The 23,247-nt window shown below is 37.8% G+C and overlaps 1 protein-coding gene and 1 pseudogene across 2 annotated transcripts in view; one reads left to right on the plus strand and one right to left on the minus strand.

Annotated features, from left to right (window-relative positions):
* Positions 1-22,976, minus strand: part of SLC6A16 (solute carrier family 6 member 16) — a 37,452-nt gene extending 14,476 nt beyond the window's left edge. The window contains exons 1-9 of the mRNA XM_079118710.1: positions 22,764-22,976; positions 22,456-22,672; positions 22,143-22,215; positions 4,190-4,263; positions 2,865-3,364; positions 2,047-2,487; positions 1,662-1,837; positions 1,311-1,421; positions 906-1,148 (exon numbers count right to left, since the gene is read on the minus strand). Of these exons, the coding sequence (XP_078974836.1) occupies positions 906-1,148; positions 1,311-1,421; positions 1,662-1,837; positions 2,047-2,487; positions 2,865-3,364; positions 4,190-4,212 (1,494 nt within the window). The 5' untranslated portion in view covers positions 4,213-4,263; positions 22,143-22,215; positions 22,456-22,672; positions 22,764-22,976. The remainder of the gene's footprint in view (positions 1-905; positions 1,149-1,310; positions 1,422-1,661; positions 1,838-2,046; positions 2,488-2,864; positions 3,365-4,189; positions 4,264-22,142; positions 22,216-22,455; positions 22,673-22,763) is intronic.
* Positions 3,531-7,482, plus strand: LOC306648162 (eukaryotic translation initiation factor 5A-2-like; annotated as a pseudogene). Its single transcript has one exon. The product of its transcript is annotated as a eukaryotic translation initiation factor 5A-2-like (transcript).
* Positions 22,977-23,247: the final 271 nt, after the last annotated feature.

Consider the following 23,247-nt stretch of genomic DNA (forward strand, 5'->3'; position numbering starts at 1 on the left):
GGTATACAGAATGCTTTTATAGTAGGGAAAAATGTCAGTGGGTATACAATTATTATTAAGAAGAATAAGTTCTGATGTTCTATTGCACAGTAAGGTGATTACAATTACCAATGTTGTATTATTTCAAAGTAACTAGAAGAAGGGATTTTGAATGGTCTCACCACAAGAAATGACAAATGTTTGAGTATGGTAAATACCCTAATTTTATCATTACATTATATATATGTACATTAAAACATCACTATGTTCCATAAATATGTACAATTAGTATATGTCAATTTAAAACAAGGGCTAGGAATGTAGCTCAGTGATAGAGCACCTGCCCAGCATATGAGGCCCTATGTTCAATTCCCAATACTTTTAAAATAAATAAATAAATTAGAATACATAAATCCCTGGTGGATGTTTTTAGAATTAAAGCCTAAGAATAATATTAGAATATTAGAAGTTATCAGGCAATAAAGGTTCTGGTACTGAGAATCCTTTTAAATTTAATATGCTAGATGAACAGAAATTGCTCAATTTAGGAGTCCACAGTTAAGAATTCAGGAAATGGAGGGCCCTGGAAGGTTCTCTGTATAGGTGTGGTCTTAAACATAATTTTGTGTATGTGGGAACAGAGTAATTTGAATATTTATCATTTTTATTAATCTCTGTTAGCATATCCACTCTGAGGTAGATAGGTAGCAACCTCTAAGTCTCACTATTTCTAGAGCTAGAAAAGGGTTCTGAAAATATGACAGACAATTCCACTGTGTGTTTCCACTATGGGGGAAAGTAACAATTTGCAATTACATCTCAGGTGGAGATGTGTAAGTATGGGTCTTTGTAGCATTTTTAGGATTAAGGTCTCTGAGTTCTGAAGTTCCCTGGGGCTGGGACCCGCAATTAAGGAGCTGGTCTTACTTCTCACTGCAGCGGTATGTGATGCTTGTAGCCCAGAAGCCCAGCACTGAGAGGATGAAAGCTGTAATAAGCAATAAGGTGACCACGTTGACCACAGCCATGATGAAGGTGTCAATGAGACAGTTGTTGGACTGGGGCATGTGCGAGGCTAAGGAGACAATGGGGCCAAAGCCTAGGCCCAGCTGAAACAAAACTTGGCTCCCTGCTAGGGACCACACATGTATGTTGTACAAAGCTGACACCTAAAAGGGAAAAGACAAGTATAAGGAGGATTTAAAGGAGAGAACAACTATGGGGAAAGGTGGGGGAGGCACAGAATGAGATGACAGGAAAAGAAAGCCTTAAAAACAGGCCGCCACGATATCTTTTGAGGCCTGATGAGGACTGAGGAAGAGATAACTCACCTTGGAAACCAGCAAATGTTGAAGGCCATATATTGCCCCTTCCAGCAGTAGACTCCGGATGAGGAAACAGAAGAGGATGAAATAGGGAAGTAGTACCAAGATATACATTACCTGAATTGAGAGTAGGAAGTATCAGTAATCATGTGCCAGTAGGAGTCAAACAACAGTCAGCAGGGATCAAAAGTTTTGAGTCAGGAATTAGTAGGAGTTTTTAAAAAAGCTTTCAGCAGGAGTCAGGGGCTAGTGGGAGTAAGAGTCCAGAAGGAGTGAAAAATTAGATCAACATGTAACGAAGTGAGGAGTGGGTTAGAGCCTCTGAGAATATCAAGGAATACAAAAATGGCAGCTCACCTTCCCAATGGACTTGAGCCCATTGGTGATAAAAGCACCAATGAGACACCAGGACACAAATAAGGGAAGGCTCAGATTTAAGACTGGTGGCCCACCGTCCTCAATCTTGTCTGAGGCCTTCAAGGTCTGCCGGTACCAGAAGTAGATGGAGGGTGTCGACCGTGCACAGTCCGGATCTGGAGGGACCTGGCTTTGGGCATGCCTGCTCGACAGGGTAACCCCTCCCCTCTTCTTTATTCCCACTCACTACCCTCCTCCTCAACCCTCCCAATTATTTTTCCTTCTGTCTTCCTCTTCCTTGTCCCTCCTTCCTTGCTCCTTTCTCCTCTTCCAAATTCCCTTCCACTTGTTTTCCCCTTCTCTTCCTCTTTCACTTCCTTCTCACCAAAGTCACTGGCATTCTTCAATAAGGGACAGTTCTCCCATGGAACAGGGAACTGGAAGGAGTGGCTCAAGTAGAAGAGGATCCAAGAACTGAACACATTTGTGTACATGCTGGTGATGAAGCACACCTGGGGACCAGGGAGGAGGTGGCTGGGGAGGAAGAGTAGGGATGGGAAAAAGGAGGGGATCTGACAGAGCACTGAGGGACTGAAGGGACTTGACCCATGGGAGCTGGGATGAGAGTGGGGTATTAAGGTAGGCCTGGGGAACCTGGTGCTCCTCACCATGAAGCTGGTGTACCCCACTCCACCAGCCCAGGGGCCAATGATCTTCCACAAATCCATGCTACCCTGCTGCAGCATCTGACCAACAGTCATCTCCAGGAAAAGGAGAGGAATCCCAGCAAAGACCAGAATGAGGATATAGATCATGAAGAAGCTGCCTGTGAAAAGGATTTAGGAGGGGTTCTGAGAACCATCTGGGCTTTCAGTACCCAGACTTATTTGCAGGTCCAGGAAGACACAATCACCACCAGCAATCTGTCAACATCAGGGCTCATCTTTTTCCACATACCTCATAGTCCCACATCTAGTCCTCTGAGTCTTAATTTCTGGAGATCCAGATGCCTAATTTCAATTCCACCCATTACCAGGTCTCCAGCCCTATCATCATCCTGCACCTCTACCCTTCTCATGCCCCTAAGTATTCAGGCACCTCATACCAGAGTACCAAATCTCCAACATCTACGTATCTCAGATATATTAAAATTTGAAGCCTGGACAGGTCCTCTGTCTTCCTAGTCCCTTGTAATCCACTTACAGCCTCCTTTGTGAATCCAGAGGTAGACAAAGTTCCAGAGCTGAGATGGCCTCAAAGAGTAGCCTACCAGGGTCAGGATATAATGAAATTTTTGGGGCCAGAGTGGACGCGTAAGGAAGATATCTTCCTTCTTTGTCACTTTCACATTTTCCTTCAGATGTTTCTGTTTCAAGACTGAGGTGGTTGTCACATCTGGTACAATATTTTGCTTGGGTTGGCTGGCCCTGGTCTGAGCCTCAAAAGCATGGATCTCCCAGGCCTCAGCCTTTGCAGTTCGGGTTGCTAAATCCTGACCCTCTGAAACAGAGGCTGAAGCAGACCAGCTGACTGGGTACTTGCTCTCCAAAATTTGGATTTCTGGGTTACCATCAGTAAGTTTTGTCAATGTAGATGAGGTATTTTCCAGAAAGGATAATGAAGGGTGGACCTCTTCTCTGTCAGGAAGACTGTGTGGAGTATCTCTGGCTTCTTCAAGAGAGGGTTCACCTTCCTGAGTAGACCTTAAGAACATCAAAAACTATAGATTTTAGGTTTTATAGTTAAAAATTTATTGAGTTCCAAGATAATTCTCAACACTTTCTTAAACCAAACCTCTTTTCTATCACTACTACCACTGACATTCAAAGTATACACACACACACACACACACACACACACACACACACACACACACACACTCATAGCCCTTTTACATAACCTTTCTTTTTTTGGTACTAGGCACTGAACCCACAGGTGCTTAATCACTGAGCTACACACCCAGCCCTTCTTTAATATTTTGTTTACAGAGAAGATCTCACAGAATTGCTTAGGGACTCACTAAATTTCTCAGGCTGGCCTTGAACCCGCAATCCTCCTGCCTCAACCTCCCAAGCCACTGGGATTACAGCAAGTTTTACTTCTTAGAAATGTTTTAATGCAAGGAACAGGGGTAGAGCTAGCCAAAATTAACAGGCAGGAATCACACTCAAAGGATTTCTGAGACAGATATATTCCCTACAGAAGGAGGTACCATTTGAGGTAGACTTTTTAAATCAAAGAAACTATTTTAATCCTAATCAGTTTCATATCTTAGGAAAGTTGTCTTACCTCTATGAACTTTCTCATCTGTAAAATACTCAGGTGCCCGCACAAGTAGCTCCTCACCAGAGATGCCTTCCCTGCCTATCTATTTCAAATAGCAGCTACCTACCCACCACTCTTTCCATCCTAAAAAATGAACTATGTTCATTTTTCTTCATAGCCTTTCTTTACCTCCTAATGTTATTATCTACTGAATGTATCCAGTGTCCATCTCTGCCTACTGCCAGCAAGAAGATAATATCTACCTCAAAACTGGGGCCACTCTCATCTCTGCTTGCTGTGCTCCCGCCACTCTGACCTTTGGTTGGCTTCAAAAGTTCTGTAAGAGAATGGGCAAGAAGTGAGTTGGAAAATAAAAGAAAAAAAATGGCTGTGGAAGAGAGGGAGGGAAGTGGAGTTTTATTTTAAAGGGAAGAAGATGCTACACAAAATCAGGGATTAAAGATGAGCCTCAAGGCAGCAATGGCACATCTGGGTCACATGGATAATGAGCTGTAAGACATACTATTTCCAGAGTTCTTGGTAGCTCAGGAAAATGTTTATAATTCAATGATATGTCTTTAATTTATTTCTACTATATATATAAGTATGCAATGGAAGAAAAGACTGACAAGAAAATACATGGACATATAGATGAAGGGACTATTGGTATATTTGTATCCTTCTATTTTTAGATAGTTGTAAACTGTCTACAAAAAAAGCGTATTACTTTAATACTCAAGAAAGGTACAGGGCTGGGGTTGTAGCTCAGTGGTAGAGCACTTGCCTAGCACATGTGAGGCACTAGGTTCGATCCTAAGCACCACATAAATAAATAAAATAAAGGTATTGTGTCTGTCTATAATTAAAAATAATTTAAAAAAAAAAAAGAAAAGTACATAGCAGCTGCAGGGAACTGGCACAGGTACACAGACAATAGGTGCTCTGTGCCCAATGAAAGTTTCCTCGGAAAAACTATCATTTCCCCAGCCCATCATGGTGGACAAAACTGATTTCACTAAACAGATTCTGGAGCTTCTAGCACTTATCCTATGCAGTGCTTGGCTCTGCACAAACACGGCTTCATGGTGCTCCACGGACGACTATGCAAAATAGTGGAGATGTCAACATCCAAAACTGGAAAGCATGGTCATACCAAGGTATAGCTTGTTGAACTGATATTTTCACTGGCAAAAAAATGAAGATATTTGAACTTCCACTCATAACATGGATGTTCCAAATGTTAAGAGAAATAATTATCAACTGATATGCATTCAGGATGGTTACCTTTCCCTGATGACAGAACTGAAGTTTGTGAGGATCTTAAACTGTCAGAAGGTGAACTAGGCAAAGAAACAGAAGGAAAGTACAATGCAGGTGAAGATGTACAGATGTCTGTCTTGTGTGCAGTAAGTGAAGAATATGCTATAGCAATAAAGTCCTGCAAATAAATGGGGACATCAGGCATGAGCAAACAATTTAGGTCTGGATCAACTGCAGATCTAAAGTTTGATTCTAAGTTGTCACCAAAGCTATGACCTTCATAAGCAACCTCATTTTTTTAAACTGTTTTGAAATTGTGCTGGTTCATTTTGCAGGTAGTCAGTAAAAAAAAAAAAATCAAGGTTATAGTTCTTTTTCAAAATTTGTGTCTTTCCTATAACACTCTTGTGGTTTTCAGTATGTGAGTCCAAGAAACATAAAGCTTCAGCAAAGGTGATTTGTCTGAGTAAATCATTCCTTAGTAAATAAAATGATTAGTAAATCAGGGTTTTAAAAGAGAAAATGTAGCATTTGGTGGTACTGAAGTACCACATTTAAGTTGAATTGCTCATTAATTTTAGACAATGTCATAGAATACATAGATCATGGATTGAAACCGTCAGTTTAAGCTTGTGTGTGGCAAACACAAATCTTTAAACAAAAACCCGTGTCATCAAAGTGTCAGTTACCTTGGTGGTTTTGTGGGATGATATTCATTACCTTGGTCATACCATTCTTTGCCACATTGTTGGTAGACTTAAACTTCACATGGTGGTTTTAGTACTTGCTTGTCATTGACAGAGGGACACGGAACTGTTGGGTGAAACTGGGCAAGGCACACTGTAAAGACTAAAAGGACAGTGGCAAAGGAGGTTGGTAAACTCTAGGTTCTGACTTCAGACCTTAAGTAGAAAGTAGCTTTTTAATTGTATTTTTGCTTTTAACTTTTGTCTCCTTAGCCCCCTGGCACTGAAAGGACAGTATACTATGCAGTGCTTTTTTTGGCAACCATGCTGAATAGTGTTGGTATTTATCAGTAATTGCTCCTTTTCAACCATTTTAAGTTTTTTTTTTGACCTTAAAATATTAGTTAGACTAAAACTGGGAATTCTTAAGTCGATTTAGAATTCTTGGCTTTATATCAATTTGTTAAATTTATGCATATTTTTTCTAAAGTGAAATGAAAGTCAATCATGGAAGAAATGTTAATTTAAAATTATTATTTAACTTAAGTGTATGTATTTTTTCTGTTTTCTGTCTTAATTCAGTACAATGTGAAATGTAACTAGGAAAGAATTCTGTAAGCCAAATTATATATATACACACACATATATGTATATGTGTATATACACTCATATATATATTCATTCTAATATTTTAGACATCAATATAGTTTGGGAGGACCTTTAACTCCATAGCAATGATTATATTGAAGTGCAACTTAAAATCACTTATCTCAGTAATGCCTTGATTTTCTAAAACAAGTTCTGAGATCTCTCCCATCATGCATTGACCTCAAAGGCCATTGTTCATATCATCTAGAGAAAAATATACATGATGATGTAACTGACCTAAGCAGTGACTAGAAAATGTGTTAGGAACATAAGATCTCCAAATTTTAGTTGCTTAATTTGTACACACTTTAAAATCTCGTCTTGGCCTCAGCAAATCCATTTGGACAAGAAGCAAGATACTTTACAGAGACATGCAGGGAAGAGGATTCTAAAGCACAAGCAATATTAATGTTACAGTAATTGATTTTAGTATGATATTAGCTTTTGCCCATCCAAAGCACAATTAGGAATTTGGTTAAATTCTTCCCAATATTCTATTTAAGTATCTACTACATACTGCTCTAGTTTCTGTAGTACTGGTTGACATTATCCACAGGAACCAGAAAGTTATTAATCTGTGTTGTTTGCTGGTAATTCATCTGGCCCCAGTTACCATACAAGAGTTCTGATTTAGTATTAGTTCTGGATTAGCATGCCTTTGTTCTTCCTAATTTGTCAAACTTCACTTAAGTATGTTTTCGATTGCAATAAAGGATTTAAAAATGATAATAATGCATCTCTATCTCCATACCTTGAATGGCAAAAGCTATTTATGCATAAATATTGCATTTTAAATACTATATGAAGTGTAAATACTCTAACAATTATAATATAGATTTTAAAGATATGGGACTGTTTATTTTCACATAGGTCAACGGATGCTTCTCTAGAACAAAATATTTCATTTAGTAAAGTTTTATAAATGGTATTAAAAGGAAGCAGGGAACAAAAATATTTTAACACAGAACGAAAGGGACTTTCTTTTTGACATCAGAGAAATGTTAAAAGTTGATTCCTACTATTTGTTATATTTTTTGTAGCAAATGTTAAATATCACAAGTTATCATGTGTAGAATGTAGACTGTCATATTGATAGATTATACAGTGATACACCATTTTTGTTTATACACACTTGGCGAGTTTATAGACAGTATTAACAGGTTGAATATTTGTTTCTTTCTAAGACAACATGTTTTATTTTTACTGAGCAGACTTTGTTACACTTTATTTTCTACAAAGTTGTATACTCTGACAGATTCAAATCACCACTGCTTTGACTCAGCACTTGCATCATAACATAACTGTGATGCTCTTTCACTGTCCCCTCCAAGGGTATCAGTCGACTGAAGAAATTGTTGCTAACCAAGCTCTTGACTCAGTTTCCCTTAATGGTACAAATTTCTACACCATGCCTTATATTAATTACCAAAACTTCTGCAGTCAGACCATGATATCTTTAACATAAGATGCTGCAATAAAATGTTTAGGCTATAAAACATGGGTATACAATTTTTCATTGCAGCACAATATGAGTGTGTACATGTGCACACAGAGTTTTGTGTGTTTGTTCTTTTTCCAAAGTCCTTCCCACTATTAAAAAGTACTACAGTCTGGTAGTACCTCGAATGTTGGTAACTTTTAAATTTTAATTTATGACTTTTTCAGAATTTGTTGTTGGACTTTAAGGTTTCTCAAATTAGATTGTTTCTAGTTGAGCTGTAATCTAAATGCATTATTCTCAGGGCTGTTTTTGCTAAGAGCTGATGTTTCATTACTTTAAAGGTAACTGCCTGAAAGTATATTGCAAATTATTCCCAAAATTGTAACACTTTACTACATACATGTAAAAAACTTTAATATTAACAATATTTAAACTACATGCTAGGTTATTTAAGAAAAATGAAAATATTAGTAGCAGTTATACTAAAATCTTGCCATATTTTCCATTTTAGAACAGAATTGGGTGGTCTTATCTTGGAGCCCTATTCTTAGTGATATATTTGATAGCATTCCATTGGCATGTACCACAAAGACGATTTTAGAGCCAAACATTCATGTAGTGGTTCTCAAACATATTTAGGGATAACACACTGAAAATTCATAATGCTTTTTTGGGTACCTTAAAATGTTTACATACTGAATTCTATAATATTAACTAGGAACACATTTCCTATGAGAAAATGTGGCTCTCAAGCAGTATAAGAGCAAAAATACAAGCATATTTCCATTAACAAGTATGCCATACTAATAGTTCTGATAATTTCAAATTTTCCAATATTATCTAGGCATATTTCATAGGTTTCAAGCTTATTTTTCCCTGCTAGCATTCAGACAATAAGGCAACAAAGATTTAAGAAAAATTCAGTGAAAAATCCTAAAATTGAGAAAATTCAATCTATAACTTCATCTCTTAAAAATTTTTCTTCTGAATTGGGTATTTGGCATCATTATTTGATTTTAGCAGGGAAAATCTGGAGTTAGTTTACAGAAAACAGATGTTCTGTTAGAATATGGCTTAAAGTCACTTTGTAATTTAATTTCTTCCATTAAATAAACAGAACACCAACTTAACCACCAAGTAAGGCAAGTGCCAGAAAAATGCTATATACATCTAATAAAGATTTTTTCTTTATGTGAAAGATGTATTTTATAATAATGCATACCAAGCTTTCACCTGCTAGAAAAATACTTTTGCCAAACTTTGTCATTCACCACTAGTCCCTTCTCTTTACAACAGATATAAACCTATTTTACCATAAAAAGATTATCTGATTTATTTGAAGTTCCTAAATTTCTTGTTATTGGCAGAATTAGTTTTATCTTAGTTCAAGTATGCACTTTTTTAAAACCACTGACACTGAATTCTATTCAGCAATGTCTGAGCAGCTTGTCAATTTAGTTGTGATCTTTCTTGAGAAAAATTCTTTATTGTGATTAATATCTACTATAAGCATTCTTTTGCTTATTATAAAGCATAATGAAAATTGCTAGTTCTATACTAATATAATGAAAATGACTAGTTGTACAATCAATTTATGTACTTTCATCTTCCCCAAAATGACATAGTTGAAACTACATTGTCTAATTTGTTGGCACTTTATTAGTAATACATTTTATTTGTCTCAGATATAGAAGAACTCTTGCTTTTACTTGCAGAGACTCATGTTTTCCCTAAAACTTTAAAACTGTAAAATATGTAGTATGAATATTATAATTGTGCATTTTACATTTCAAAAATGGGTAAAATCCAATTGTAAAGTCTTTAGCTATACTAAAATATACTTTTAAAATGTAGATGGTAAACATCAGTTATAACATTTTGTTACCTCAAGATATATTTGTAACTTTATCAGTTATATTAAATAAAATAAAGTTAATTTTTAAAAAAGGAAAAATATATATCAATAAGTAAAAATAAGCCAGATGTAGTGGCACATGCCTGTAATCTTAGCAGCTCAGGAGGCTGAGGCAGGAGGATCACAAATTCAAAGTTAGCCTCAGCAAAAGCAAGGTGCTAAGCACCTCAGTGAGACCCTGTCTTAAATAAAATATAAAACAGGTCTGGGAATGTGGCTCAGTGGTCAAGTGCCCTGAGTTTAATCCCTAATACAAAAAAAAAAAGCAGCAAAAATTAAAAACTGATACTAGACACAGGAATCAGGTTGAAGTAACTCTTATCTGTCAAATAAGAATGCATAAATTTATAGTGACATAGTAAGGAAAAGAAAAATCTCTTCCTTACATTAGAGTGCAAACTAATAAATGTTTAAGGAATAATGAAATGAGAAAAGTGGTGTACTGACTTATATACATTAAGTATGTACAGTCTTTCACATGTCAATCATACATGTAAAATACTCTTCTTAAAAAGAATAGTTGTTTTGGAAAATTAAGAGTGTAATAAGTGATTTCAACATGAACCACCAATGACTGCTAATGAGAACCACCAATGACTACTAATGAGATGGGAAAGTTTAATGGATAATTATGCAACATTATTATATCTACCTATAAGATCCTCTCCCCAAAAAAACAACAAAAACAGTACCTTTACAAGACACTAACTTAACCAAGTGATAAAAGTCAACTGATGCCATGTGCCACTTGACATGATGCACAAAAAAACCAACACCATTTCTATTTTGCCAAAAATGTGTAACCAGAGGCTGGGATTGTAGCTCAGTGGTAGAGCACTTGTCTAGCATGTGTGAGGCACTAGGTTTGTCTCTTAGCACCACATATAAATAAATGAATAAAATTAAGGTTATCAACATCTAAAAAATTTTTTTAAAAAGTGTTGGGAGCAGCAAATGAATTATCATCCTTGAACTGCCCAGAGACAGAGAAAATACCTCTCTTGGGAATTTCTTGGTGCAGAGGCACCTATCAAACATTGTCCAGTTGCTATAGTGATGCCCTGTTCAAAGGGAGATCCTGTGCCAGTCACAGAATTTACGGTTCTTAACCTTGGGTTCAAACGCCAGCTGCTGGAGGGTAGAGAGTTATGGGCACATGCTGATAATTATAATTAGGCTGCACAGAAGTTTGTCCTTCACTTTAAATGCTTTGAAGAAACTTTCTCACAATAAATTCTTTTAATGATATAACCTATAGAATAAACGTGCTGAGTTGACTCATGGCCATTGAACTCCATCCAAGTGTGGTGCCCACTGATACCAGCTTTTTCTCCATTTATGTGTCTGTTTTTTCCAATCCCCCATCACCCATCATCTGGTTTCCTGAATTAACAGTCATGCAGGTTATGATAAAAAAGGGCTTTGGGAGTATAGCTCAGAGGTAGAGTGCCCCTGGGTTCAATATCCAGTTACAAAAAAAAAAAAAAAAGAGAGAATTTTAAAATATTAGAAGCATGGAGATATATATATCCGCATCATTTCTGAAAAATAGGCTCCATTCTCACGCCAAAAATAAACAAACTTATACAGCATAAATAATAAACAGAATCTAATCACAGTCGCTAACAAGTCAATTCACATTACTCCTTCCTGATAAAGTGATTAAATGATTCAGGAAGTCAAAATTTTCCAGCAACTCATGGAAGCAATTAAAACAATTCCTCTCCAAAAATTTTCCACAATGAACCAGGGGCTTCCAAAAGCTGTGCAAGAGGTTGCAAATACAAGTGAGCCACTCCAAAGAGAAGGTTAATAATGGACTGATGGGCCTCTCCCTGAGACAAACTGTGCCTCCTTAGTCATAAGGAGGAGGTTAGAAACAGTCAAATCACAAATACACGGGACACAGACCTAAAGAGAAAATTTTGGTACAGAAAATCCAGCCTTTATCACTGGTATCTCTAGTTAAAAGAAAAAACCGGGGGTGGGGGAATACTACGAATTAAGTCTACTCATGGTTCCAGCTCCCTTTCTTCCCTGTCAGTCAGCCTAAATACTGAACAGGAATGTATATCTAGTTTGTGAAATTTCAAACTTAAGATCTGCACAGAGGATTCCACATCAAGAATCAGATGACCAATAGGAGGCACAAAAGGAAAGTTGATGCCACATAATTTTGAGGCAGGAAGCATGCTAGGACCAAACCATCCTCATTAAGGATAAACAAAAAGATAACAAAAAAACCACATACACAATCTGGATCTTGGCACACATGTAATGTTCCCAAGAAACAAACAGAAACTCAAGATCAATTAAGAGATGAAGCAAATAATAATTGAGATACAAATGTCCTGGTGATGAGCAAGGAAAAATCATCATAACAATAATTTATGAACTATCTACTCTACTTTCCAAAATAAATATAATATTTGAAAACCGTACTCAAAACAGCTACAAGCCGGGCTCAGTGGCACATGTCTGTAATCCCAGCCACTCAGGAGGCCAAAGCAGGAGAATTTCGAGTTTAAAGCCAGTCTCAGCCCATTCAGCAAGGCCCTAGGCAACTCAGCAAAATCCTGTTACTAAATAAAATATAAAAAAGGGCAGGGGATGTGGCTCAGTGGTTAAGTGCCTGTGAGTTCAATCCCCGGTACACAAAAACAAACAACAACAAAAAACAGCTAGTTTGCACCACAATCAAGTGGATGCGATATCACACATCCACTGGATATCACACATCCACAGTTGCTCAAGTTGTATATCAATGCCAGCAGGCCAGCTCAGTTCATAACCAGTCCTTCTGCTTCATAGGGAAGCTGGAATTTATCCCACTGGGAAAATGTTTATTGTTTCAGATAGAGAAAGAAAAATGAAACCATTGAGTGATGGAGCTCATTGATGAAGAAATCTCTGGAATCATGCAAGTAGTTGGAAGAGCATGGCCAATGTAACCATCATTAGCACTTCTTATGTCCAGTCTAAAGAACATCACCCCTTTGATCTTGGATTTAACAATAAAGCTGTGAAAATTACCCATGAGTTTCCTCAGTTTTTTCCTTTGGGGGTTGTGCAATGCAATCTTAATGGATTTTTGTATGATTATGAATGAACTACATTGCGAACTATTAAAGAAGGCCTCAAATGTGATTAGTGACAATTTGCTTCTTTTAAAATTTCTTTTTTTTTTTATTGTAAACAAATGGGATACATGTTGTTTCTCTGTACATGGCATAAAGGCATACCATTTGTGTAATCATAAATTTACATAGAACAATGTTGTTTGATTCATTGTGTTATTTTTTCCCTTCCCCCCTTAAAATTTCATTAGCATAAATTTAGATATATCTTCAGATTTTTGATGGAACAAATATTTTGATTATACTCACCTAAGTCCTCTTACAAAGAATTTCTCCAGTATATAAGCAGATTAGATGAAAAAACAAGAGTAGTATGAATTTAATTTTCTGCTTTACTAGTAAAAGTTAAAATGGCATATGCTATTGGCCATTATTTTTCAGTCATGTATTCAAGCACAAACTTAGAATTTCATAGCTATAAGAATTTAGATCATAATGAAACTCTAAGTCGATTGTATTAACGATTTAATCACTACCTCATGAATTACTGACAAAGATTCTTTCCTTAACCATACTTGACTCAGGCTCCCCTGAGTCCTTTTTCAACTGAGCCTCAATGTGTGGACTTCTGTATTCATCTCTGCGTTGTCCAATTTAAGCAAGAATCCTGTTAAGTCCATTTAGTCAGAATTCTCCCAACCTCCATATCTGATCACCCTTGATACCTAATTAGGTTCTTCATCTTCCGCTATTTCTCAGATGATGTTTAATCACCCTGCCTGCCTTCCACAAGAATTCTGCTGCATTGGTTCAGCCAGAATTCCCCCTTATGTTTGAAGTTCCATTTCAGTTACTTCTATCTGCTGATCCCACCCTGCTCCTTGGTTATAAATAAATACCCACTTCTGCATGATGTATTCAGAATTCAGCCTGGTTCTATGCTGAGGTTGCTTTCCCCTATTCCAATAATCCTGTTTTTACCACTTTAACTACTGGCCAGCTTTGTGTTTTTTTAACCAGTAATTTCATGACATTTCTGTAAAAAAAAATGATTTTGGCAAATTAAGAGAGTAAATAGAACTACATTTTCTTTAATTTGTGAAACATCTCTTTTTTGTGATTTAAAAACTGAGCATTTACTATTGCAAAACAAGGGATACAGGGAGTTTAAAGGATAATATCCCTTCAAATGGATAAAAATGGATATTAAAACAGCTAGTGGCTGATAACTTTTCTTCCTTCTGCTTATCCTCGGTGTGGAAATTCTGTTTACTACCAAATAATGTTAGGGGAAGGCATGGAGAGATGTGGTAAGTGTAAAATAGAGGGTAATGCAGAGTAACTGTAATGACTTGTACAGTCAGTTAAGTTTTAATGGGCCTGATCCATTCTCTTCAATGAGGAAATAAACTAAGTCCAAATTCACTTAGATTTTAAATTATACTAAGAATAATTTTATTAAAATTATCATAATCAGAGCAGGGGTTGTGGCTCAGTGGTAGAGCACTTGCCTTGCATGTGTGAGGCCCTGGGTTCGATCCCCAGCACCACATATAAATAAATAAATAAAGGTCCATTGACAATTAAAAAAATTTTTTTTAAATTATCATAATCTTAAATTTCAATGTTCATCATTCCAAAATACTCTGCAAAATACTTAAGGAAAATTGCCATAACCAGTTATGATAAAGCATTTTCTTGTAGAAAATAAAGTTATAATTGACATTTAGGAACAACATCATCCAGTCTCAATAACAGTGTTGTCTTTTTTTTTTTTTAAACTGGGTATTGAATTTGGGGTGCTTAACCACTGAGTTACATCTCCAGCCCTTTTTGTTTTTTATCTGGAGACAGGACCTTGCTAAATTTGCTGAGGCTAGCTACAAACTTATGATCCTCCTGCCTCAGCCTCCAAAGTCACTGGGATTACAAGAGTGCACCACCACACCAGGCTCAACAGTGTTGTCTTGAATGCCAGAGAGTTGGTCCTCAACTGTGTTAACCTCTGAAAACTCAATATTATATTAAGTACTAAAGGTGCCCCACTTAAAACCCTACCTTAAGCTATATTTACTAAACTGGACTAAATGTATAATGTGTCTTTCTATTGAAAGAATTCTTTATGCTAATGAGCTGTGGTACCCTATCACTAGTCTAACCTCACCTATAAATATCTCATTTCTCAACCTTACTTCTCAGGATCTACACCTACCTAATTTCCCACCAACATTTCAATTCAAACAAATGTAGTTTAAATGAGTATAGCTCCTCTGTCATGTGCTCACGGATTTTCTGTAATAATTGAGAGATACTTGGCATATCACACAACTTACCTATTTCAAGTGGATAATTCCATGGCTTTTAATAGAGTTGTACAATCATTACCTCAATTTTAGAACATTTCCATGACCCCCAAAAGAAACTGTATAATTTACCTATCATGCCCCAATCCTTCCACTACCATCACCACTACCACCATGCACCCCAGCCTTGAGCAACCACTAATTACTTTGTTTCAGTAGGTTTGTCTATTCTGGACAATTCAGATGAATTTAATCATAATAAGAGACTTTTCAGAACTGCCCTTTTTCACTTGGCATAATGTTTTCGAGCCTCATCCATTTTTAGAGCCAAATAATATTCCACTGTATGGCTCTAACATGTTCTCTATTCATTTATAGCTAGTGGACATCTTGGTCGTTTCCACCATGTGGTTATAATGAATGTTATTAAGAATATTCATGTATAAGATTTTTTAAAGCACCTTTTTAACTTTTTTTAAGTAATTTTTTTTATGTGATACTGAGGATTGAACCCAGTGCCTCAAATGTGCTAGGTAAGCTCTCTACCACTGAGCCACAACCCAAGCCCCCATGTATAAGTTTTTGTGTGTACATACACTTTCATTTCTGTTGGGAATACACTTAAGAGTGGAACTGTGGCACTGAATGGTAAATATGTTTGAATTTTTTCCACAGTGGCTGCACCATTTTACCTTTCTAGCAGTAGTAATATATGAAAATTCTAATTTTTACACAAGCTTACCCATACTTTGACTTCTTGATTACAGTCTTCCTAATGAATGTAAAGTGGTATCTCATGGTGGTTTTGATTTTCCCTATCTTTTTAAACTACAAACCCGTGCATATTTCTAGTCCTTTTCAATGTCATTGCCACTTAAACCTCTGCAATGACCTATAGAACTGGTCTTCACACATCGCCCTTCTTCCCATCACCCAGTTAGTACAGTAGTAATCATCAAATCATGAAGTTTAAAAAGCTGAGAAATGTGGAAATGGGATAAATTCCTGGGACACTTACAAGTGATCAAGGTTAACATAACCAGTGGACATATGTGCCCTCCAACATGGTATGGTAAGAAGGGTACTTCACCTCTGTAGTATTACTTCCGAAATGCTTAACTCAAGTCTAATCATGAGAAAATATCTGACAAACTCAAAATAAAAGTGCTATGGTTTGGATATGGTTTAAGAGTGTCCCCAAAAGATGCAGGTATTGGCAGCTTGGCCCTCAGTGTAGTGAGGTAGGTGGAGGAATCTTTAAGAGGTAGAGACTAATTCAAGGTAGTTAGGTCATTTGGGGCATCACCCTTTAAGACATTAAGGTGGTTCTCATGAGATCCTGTTTAATTCTCAGATGAGTTATAAAGGACCAAGACTAGCCCCTCCTCAGTTTCTCTCTGTCTTCTTGTCCCAGCATGTGCTCTTTCCCTCTCACAAAGATTCCCATAATGATGCCATCCACCATGGGCCCTCACCAAGGGTCCAAATGAATAAGGCAGTCCAATTTGCACTTTCAGTGCTCAAAACTGAGTCAAATAAACTTCTTTTCTTCATAGGTACCCAGCTCAGCAACTTTCAGTTGTAGCAACTGAAAATGAACTAATACAGAGGGATACCCTAAAGCTATATATATATATATGATCAGCAGCCCAAGCTATCAAATTAATGGAAAACAAGGAAAGACCAAGAAACTCACAGATAGGAGGAGACCAGGAAGATACGACGACTAAATGTGTTATAGGATCCTAGATTGACTTCTGGAACAGAAAAAGGAAATTAATGGAAAAATGGTGAAATATTGTGAAATATGAATAAATTTTGGAGTTTGGGAAATAATAATGTAGATTATGTTGGTTTCTTGGATTTGACAAATGTTTCATGGTAATGTAAGTTAACATTAAGGGAAGGAAACTGGGTGAAGGGTTATACAAGCACTCTCTGTTATCTTTGCAACTTTTTACACAAAGCTAAAATCACTCAAAAAAAAAAAAAAAAAGTTAAAGACACTGCAAGAAATCTACACACCAAAATTCCTTGATGCAAAAATCCTCAACAAAATACCAGCAAACCAAAATCTATAGCACACTAAAATGACTATACGAATGGTTAAGTGGGATTTATTCCTGGAATGTAAGAATGATCCAACATATGAAAATCAGTCAATATAACATGCCACATTCACAGAAAAAAGGAAAAAACGCATAATTATCTCAACTGATACAGAAAAGTATTTGACAAAATTCAACACCCTTTAATGATTTAAAAAACATCCAAATTATGAATAAAAGGAAAATACCTCAACACAATAAAGTCAGATAAGAATAACCCTCAACAAACATCATAATAAATTATAAGAGAGTAAATGCTTTTCTTCTAAGATCAGAAACAAGTCAAGGATGCTGACTTTCACTACTTCTACTCAACACAGTAATGGAAGTTCTGGTCAAAGAATTTATCCAAGCAAAAGAAATAAAAGGAAAGGTAGGCGAGGTGGTACATACCTATGATCCTAGTGACTCAGGAGGATCATAGGTTCTGAAGCCAGACTCAGCAACTTAGCCAGGTCCTAAGCAACTTAGGGAGATCCCATTTCAAAATATAAATTAAACTGGCTGGGGATGTGGTTCAGTGGTTAAATGCCCCCTGGTTCAATCCCTGGTACCAGAGACTTCATCCTTTTTATTTTTTATTTTGAGACAGCAACTCAATAAGTTGCCCAGACTGCCCTCAAACTTGTGATCTTCCTGCCTCAGCCTCCCAAGTAACTGGGATTATATGTGTGTGCCACTGCCTCCAGCTGCAGAAAAAAAATTTAATGTGCATTCAAGGATGCAACAGACACAACAGAGTAGAGGCTCAGGGTATAGTAGAATGGTAGAGTGTGTACTTAGAAAGCACTAAGCCCTGGGTTCAAACCCCAGCATCAAAAAAAAAAAAAAAAAAAAAAAGGAAAAGTTAAAAGGCAATGGAAAGGAGAGAAAATGTTTGCTGATAACATATAGAGAACTCCCAAAACACCACAACAAATAAAACAATTCAACTCAAAAATGGACAAAGGACTCACATAGACATTCCTCCAAAGAAGATACACAAATGGCCAATAAGCATATGAAAAGATGCTCAGCATCACTAATCATTAAGGAAATGTAAATCAAAACTACAGTGAGGGTTGGGGATGTGGCTCAGTGGTAGACTGCTTGCCTAGCATGCATAAGGCCCTGAGTTAAATCGCCAGCACTGCAAAAAATAAAAATCAAAAGCAAACTACAGGGATGGGGCTGTGACTCAGTGGTAGAGTGCTTGTCTCGCATGCATGGGCACTGGGTTCAATCCTCAACACCACAAAAATAAATAAGGATATTGTATCCATTTACCAAAAAAAAAAAAAGGGAGCAAACTACAAGTCAGGCGCAATGGCACACACCTGTAATCCCAGAGGCTTGGGGGCTGAGGCAGGAGGATTGAGCTCAAAGCCAGCAAGGCCCTAATTAACTCAGTGAGACCTGTCTCTAAATAAAATACAAAATAGGGCTGGGGATGTGGCTCAGTGGTTGAGTGTCCCAGAGTTCAATCCCTGGTACCCATCCCCCAAAAACAGCAAACTACAGTGAGATACCACCTCACACCCACACCCATTAGGATACTAATGTAAAAAAAAAAAAAAGAAACACAAATAAGAAGTGCAGCAAGGATGTAGAGAAATTAGAAGCCTTGTACACTGTTGGTAGAAATGTAAAATGGTGCAGCTGCTAAGAAAAACAATATGGTTGTTTCTGCAAATATTAAAAATAGAATTACCATATGCCCCAGCAAATGAGTATAAACACAAGATAATTGAAAGCAGGGTTTTAAAAAGATATTTATTTACACAGTAGCTATTATTCACAACAGTTAAAACATGGAAGCAACCTATGTGTTCATGGATGGATGAATGGATAAGCAAATTGTGATAAATATACATATATATAATAGAATATTATTCAGCTTTAAAAGGAAGGAAAATTGTGACCTATGCCATAACAGGGATGAACCATGAGGAAATTATGTTAAGTGAAATAAATCAGACAAATACTATATGATTACAGTTACATGAGTTAGAGTAGTCAAAATCATACAGGCAGAAAATATGGTGACTGTCAGGAGTAGGAAGGAGAGGGGAATAAGGAGTTATCATTTAATAAGTATAGAGTTTCAGTTTTATAATACAAAGAATTGTGAGAATACATGATGGTGATGGTTAAATAATATTATCAATATATTTAACACCACTGAACTGCACACTTAAAAACAGTTAAGACAGTAAATTTTATGTGGTGTGCATTTTTACCAGAATTAAAATATATCTATAAAAAACACCTACAAATCAGTAAGTAAAGACACCTCAGTACAATGGGCAAGAGATTTGAAAGGCACTTCACAAAGAGCCAATAAATATTTTAACAAGTGCTCAATCTCCCTGATCTGTGGAAGGTAATTAAAATCACAATGAATACCACTGCATGCCAACCAGACTAAAATGGAAATAATAATAATACTATGTGCTGAAATACAGAGCAATCAAAGTATTATCCTCAGTGGTAATATAAACTATTATAACCACTTTAGAAGAAAACAGTAGCAAAAATAAATATACACATACCCTATCTTGCAACAATTTCCAGAACTAGGAGTATTAGATAAACTAATACAACAGAAGATAGTCATAACAACAATCACAGCAACAACACACTATGCTTACTTTGTCACTGTTCTACATGTTTTACAATTTTATTTATTTGTTTAGTTTTATTTTGGTACTGGGAATTTAACCCAGGGGCACTTAACCACTGTGCTACATCCCCAGCCCTTTTTACTTTTTATTTTGAGACAGTTTCATTAAGTTGCTTAGGGCCTCACTAAATTTCTGAGGTTGGCTTTGAACTTGCAATCCTCCTGCCTCAGCCTCCCAAGTCGCTGGGACTAGAGGTATGCAACACTGCACCCAGCTAAATGCTTTATAATTTTAAATACAACCCTATGAGGTAACTACTACTGGTATCTTCATTTTACAAAGGTGGAAAATTGAAACAAAAAAATTACACAACTTTCCCAAGATTATATTGCTAATGAATGAGAGAGTCAGGATTTCAGAGGTCTGGTTTCATAGACACAGCTCTTAACCAACTAAACTATTCTACTTCTCACAAGAATGTTCTCAGAAGCATTATTCATAATTGTCATAAAGCTGAAAAACATAAATGCCCAACCACAGTGAATAAATTATAGAATATTCCAACTAGATACAGGTGAAGAAAATAAAGGGACTATACAGTTACACTCAAATTAAGCAAAGTTAAAATATATAATTCAGGGATGCATGTATACATGGTAAAAATATCAAGGAAAAGAAATAATTACCACAAAAGTCAGACTTTCTTGAACTAAAGATCTTGCAGAATAATTGTAATGTTCTATTTTTTGACTAGGTTGGCAGTTACACTCTGCTATGGCTTGGATATGGTTTGTTGCCAAGGGTTCATGTGTTGAACGCTAGTCCCCAAAGTGATGGTATTAAGAGACTGGGCCTAGTGCAAAGTAATTAGGTCAGGGGCTGGCAGTGTAGCTCAGTAGCAAGTGTCTACCTAGCATGTCAAAGGCCTCGAGTTCAAATCCCAGTACTACAAAGAAAATAAAAAGTAATTAGATCTCTAGGGTCAGCGACCTCAAAAAGGGTTAATTCTCACAGAATGAGGGAGTTTTCTCAAGAGTAAGTTGTTATATGAGAAAAGCTTGATCCCTGAATCTCTGGTTTCCTGCCTAGCCAGATGATGTCTCCCTCTCACACATTCTTCCACCATATGCTAATCAACATGTTGTGACACAGCTAAGGCACCTTCATTAAGGCTGAGCAGATGCAGGTGCCACGATGTTGGACCGCCAATATTGTGAGCAGAAATAAACCTCTTAATACACACTGGGCTTCAGATAGTTTGTTATAGTAACAGAAAATAGGCTAATATACACAGATAATAAAGATTTTTAATTATTCATTAGAAACTCTGTTCCATGTACTTTTCTGGATACATAACCCATTTCACTTTTTTTTCTTGTCTTTTCTTTCTTGGAGTTGGGGATTAAACCCAGGGCTTCGTGCACGTGAGGCAAGTGCTTTACCACTGAGCTATATCCCAGCTCCATAATTTTAAATTTTAAAAATAAAAGTATAAAAGTAGATAAAATAGCCAAAGAATCAGTGGAAATGTTCAGAATGGTGTCACAAAGACTAAAAATAGAGAAAGTAACCAAGAGTCTCATATTTTCAACATAAAATCAAGCAAGATAAACTCTGAAAATTATCCACCATTACTTCTTTAGTTTGGGTTTGGCTTTTCTTTTTCTTTTGAAAAAGGAGGTGAACAGTAAAACAGAAACATGCCTAGTCCACGTCTATAATGCCAGCGGCTCGGGAGGCAGGAGGATGGTGAGTTCAAAGCCAGCCTCAGCAAAAGTGAGGAGATAAGCAACTCAGTGAGACCCTGTCTCTAAATTAAAAACAAAATAGGGCTGAGGATGTGGCTCAGTGGTCGAGTGTCCCTGAGTTCAATCTCTGGCTTAAAAAAAAAAAAAAAAAAAAAAAAAAAAAGAGGAAGGAAGGAAGGAGGGAGGGAGGGAAGGAGAGAGGGAGGGGGGGAGGAAGGGGGGAAGGAAGGAAGGAAGGAAGGAAGGAAGGAAGGAAGGAAGGAAGGAAGGAAGGAAGGAAGGAAGGGGAAAGAAAAAGAAACCTCCATTCAATTTATATAAAAGTTAACGAAGCTGGGGAAACTGGAAATATCTGATAGTTGTCAGCTTACCTGAGAGGCACAATCTTCACTGCTACTAGTTTGCCAGCAGCTGAAATGGAACATACCTCAAAATACAAAGCAGCCCTTCTCTGATTCCCAGAATGCATTCGCGTTGTAAACACGGACCTCTGTGTTCCACTGAAAAAGGCAAGGTGTACAAGTGCAAAAGATTCGCCAGAGTCATCATGCTACAACACATTCAAGAGCAGCCTGGCAAATTGGCCAATTTCACCCTTGAGAGACAGAACTGAGTTTCGACCAACTGATCGCTTGCGATACCCTTGGAGAGTTGGCACCCCTGCTCCCTCCTGGCCACCCTGCTCGCCCCCAGAAGCTCCTCTCGCCTTTCCCGCACAATCGCCCATTCCCTCGCTTTACCTCCTTCCCCAGAACTACAGCCTCCGAAAGGAGAAGAGGGAGCTAGGGTCCAGGTTCCTCCAAGAGCAGGAAACGAGTCTCGGTCCCCAACAGGCTGGTGGTGGGGCTGGACTGGGGTTTTCACCGTCTTGATGGCCCGTCCTGCGGGGCTGGGGCCGGGGCCAGGCTCAAACTCGCACCAGGAGAGTCAAGGTGGCTGTAGGCAGTTTCCTGAGTCCTACGGGGGAAGCAGGACCCCTTCAACTCTTCGGCCCCCTCCCGGCCGCCTGCGCCCCTCGAGGGAAGGCAGCGAGCCCAGCCCCACGCACCCCATTGTTGGGAACGTTCCAGGGCTCCCCAAGTCAAGTCACCCTTCCCCGGGCCTCGGGATCCCTACAGGGCTCTTCAATCTGGTCAGAGAGATCAAAATGACGGTAAAGAAACATCAAGTGCAACGTCTAGCAACCTCCTCCGGCCCCTTCCGGCCTCGTCAGATTCGCTCACGCGACACTCCTCAGGTTCACTCGCGGCCTTTCCCGCCGTTTCCCTGCGCATGAGTGGCTGGTTCCCTCACGCGCTCCCCACTGACGTAAGAACGCTCTCGGCGCTCGGCTCCCTCCCCACACAGAACGCGCATGCGCCGCTGGTCCCCTGCGGTCTACTGCGGACATTTTTTCCAATAGTTTTTTCTCCCTCCACCCTCAGAGGAAGACCTGTTTGCATGTTGTGTTTTCTCCTTCCACCCTCCCAAGTGATGTGACAGGCTGGATGTTCTCATTCTTCCTAGCCTTCAAATCTTTGATATTCAGAGAT

The sequence above is a fragment of the Sciurus vulgaris genome (genome assembly GCF_902686455.1).
Source record: "Sciurus vulgaris genome assembly, chromosome: 17".
Classification (NCBI taxonomy): Eukaryota; Metazoa; Chordata; class Mammalia; order Rodentia; family Sciuridae; genus Sciurus; species Sciurus vulgaris.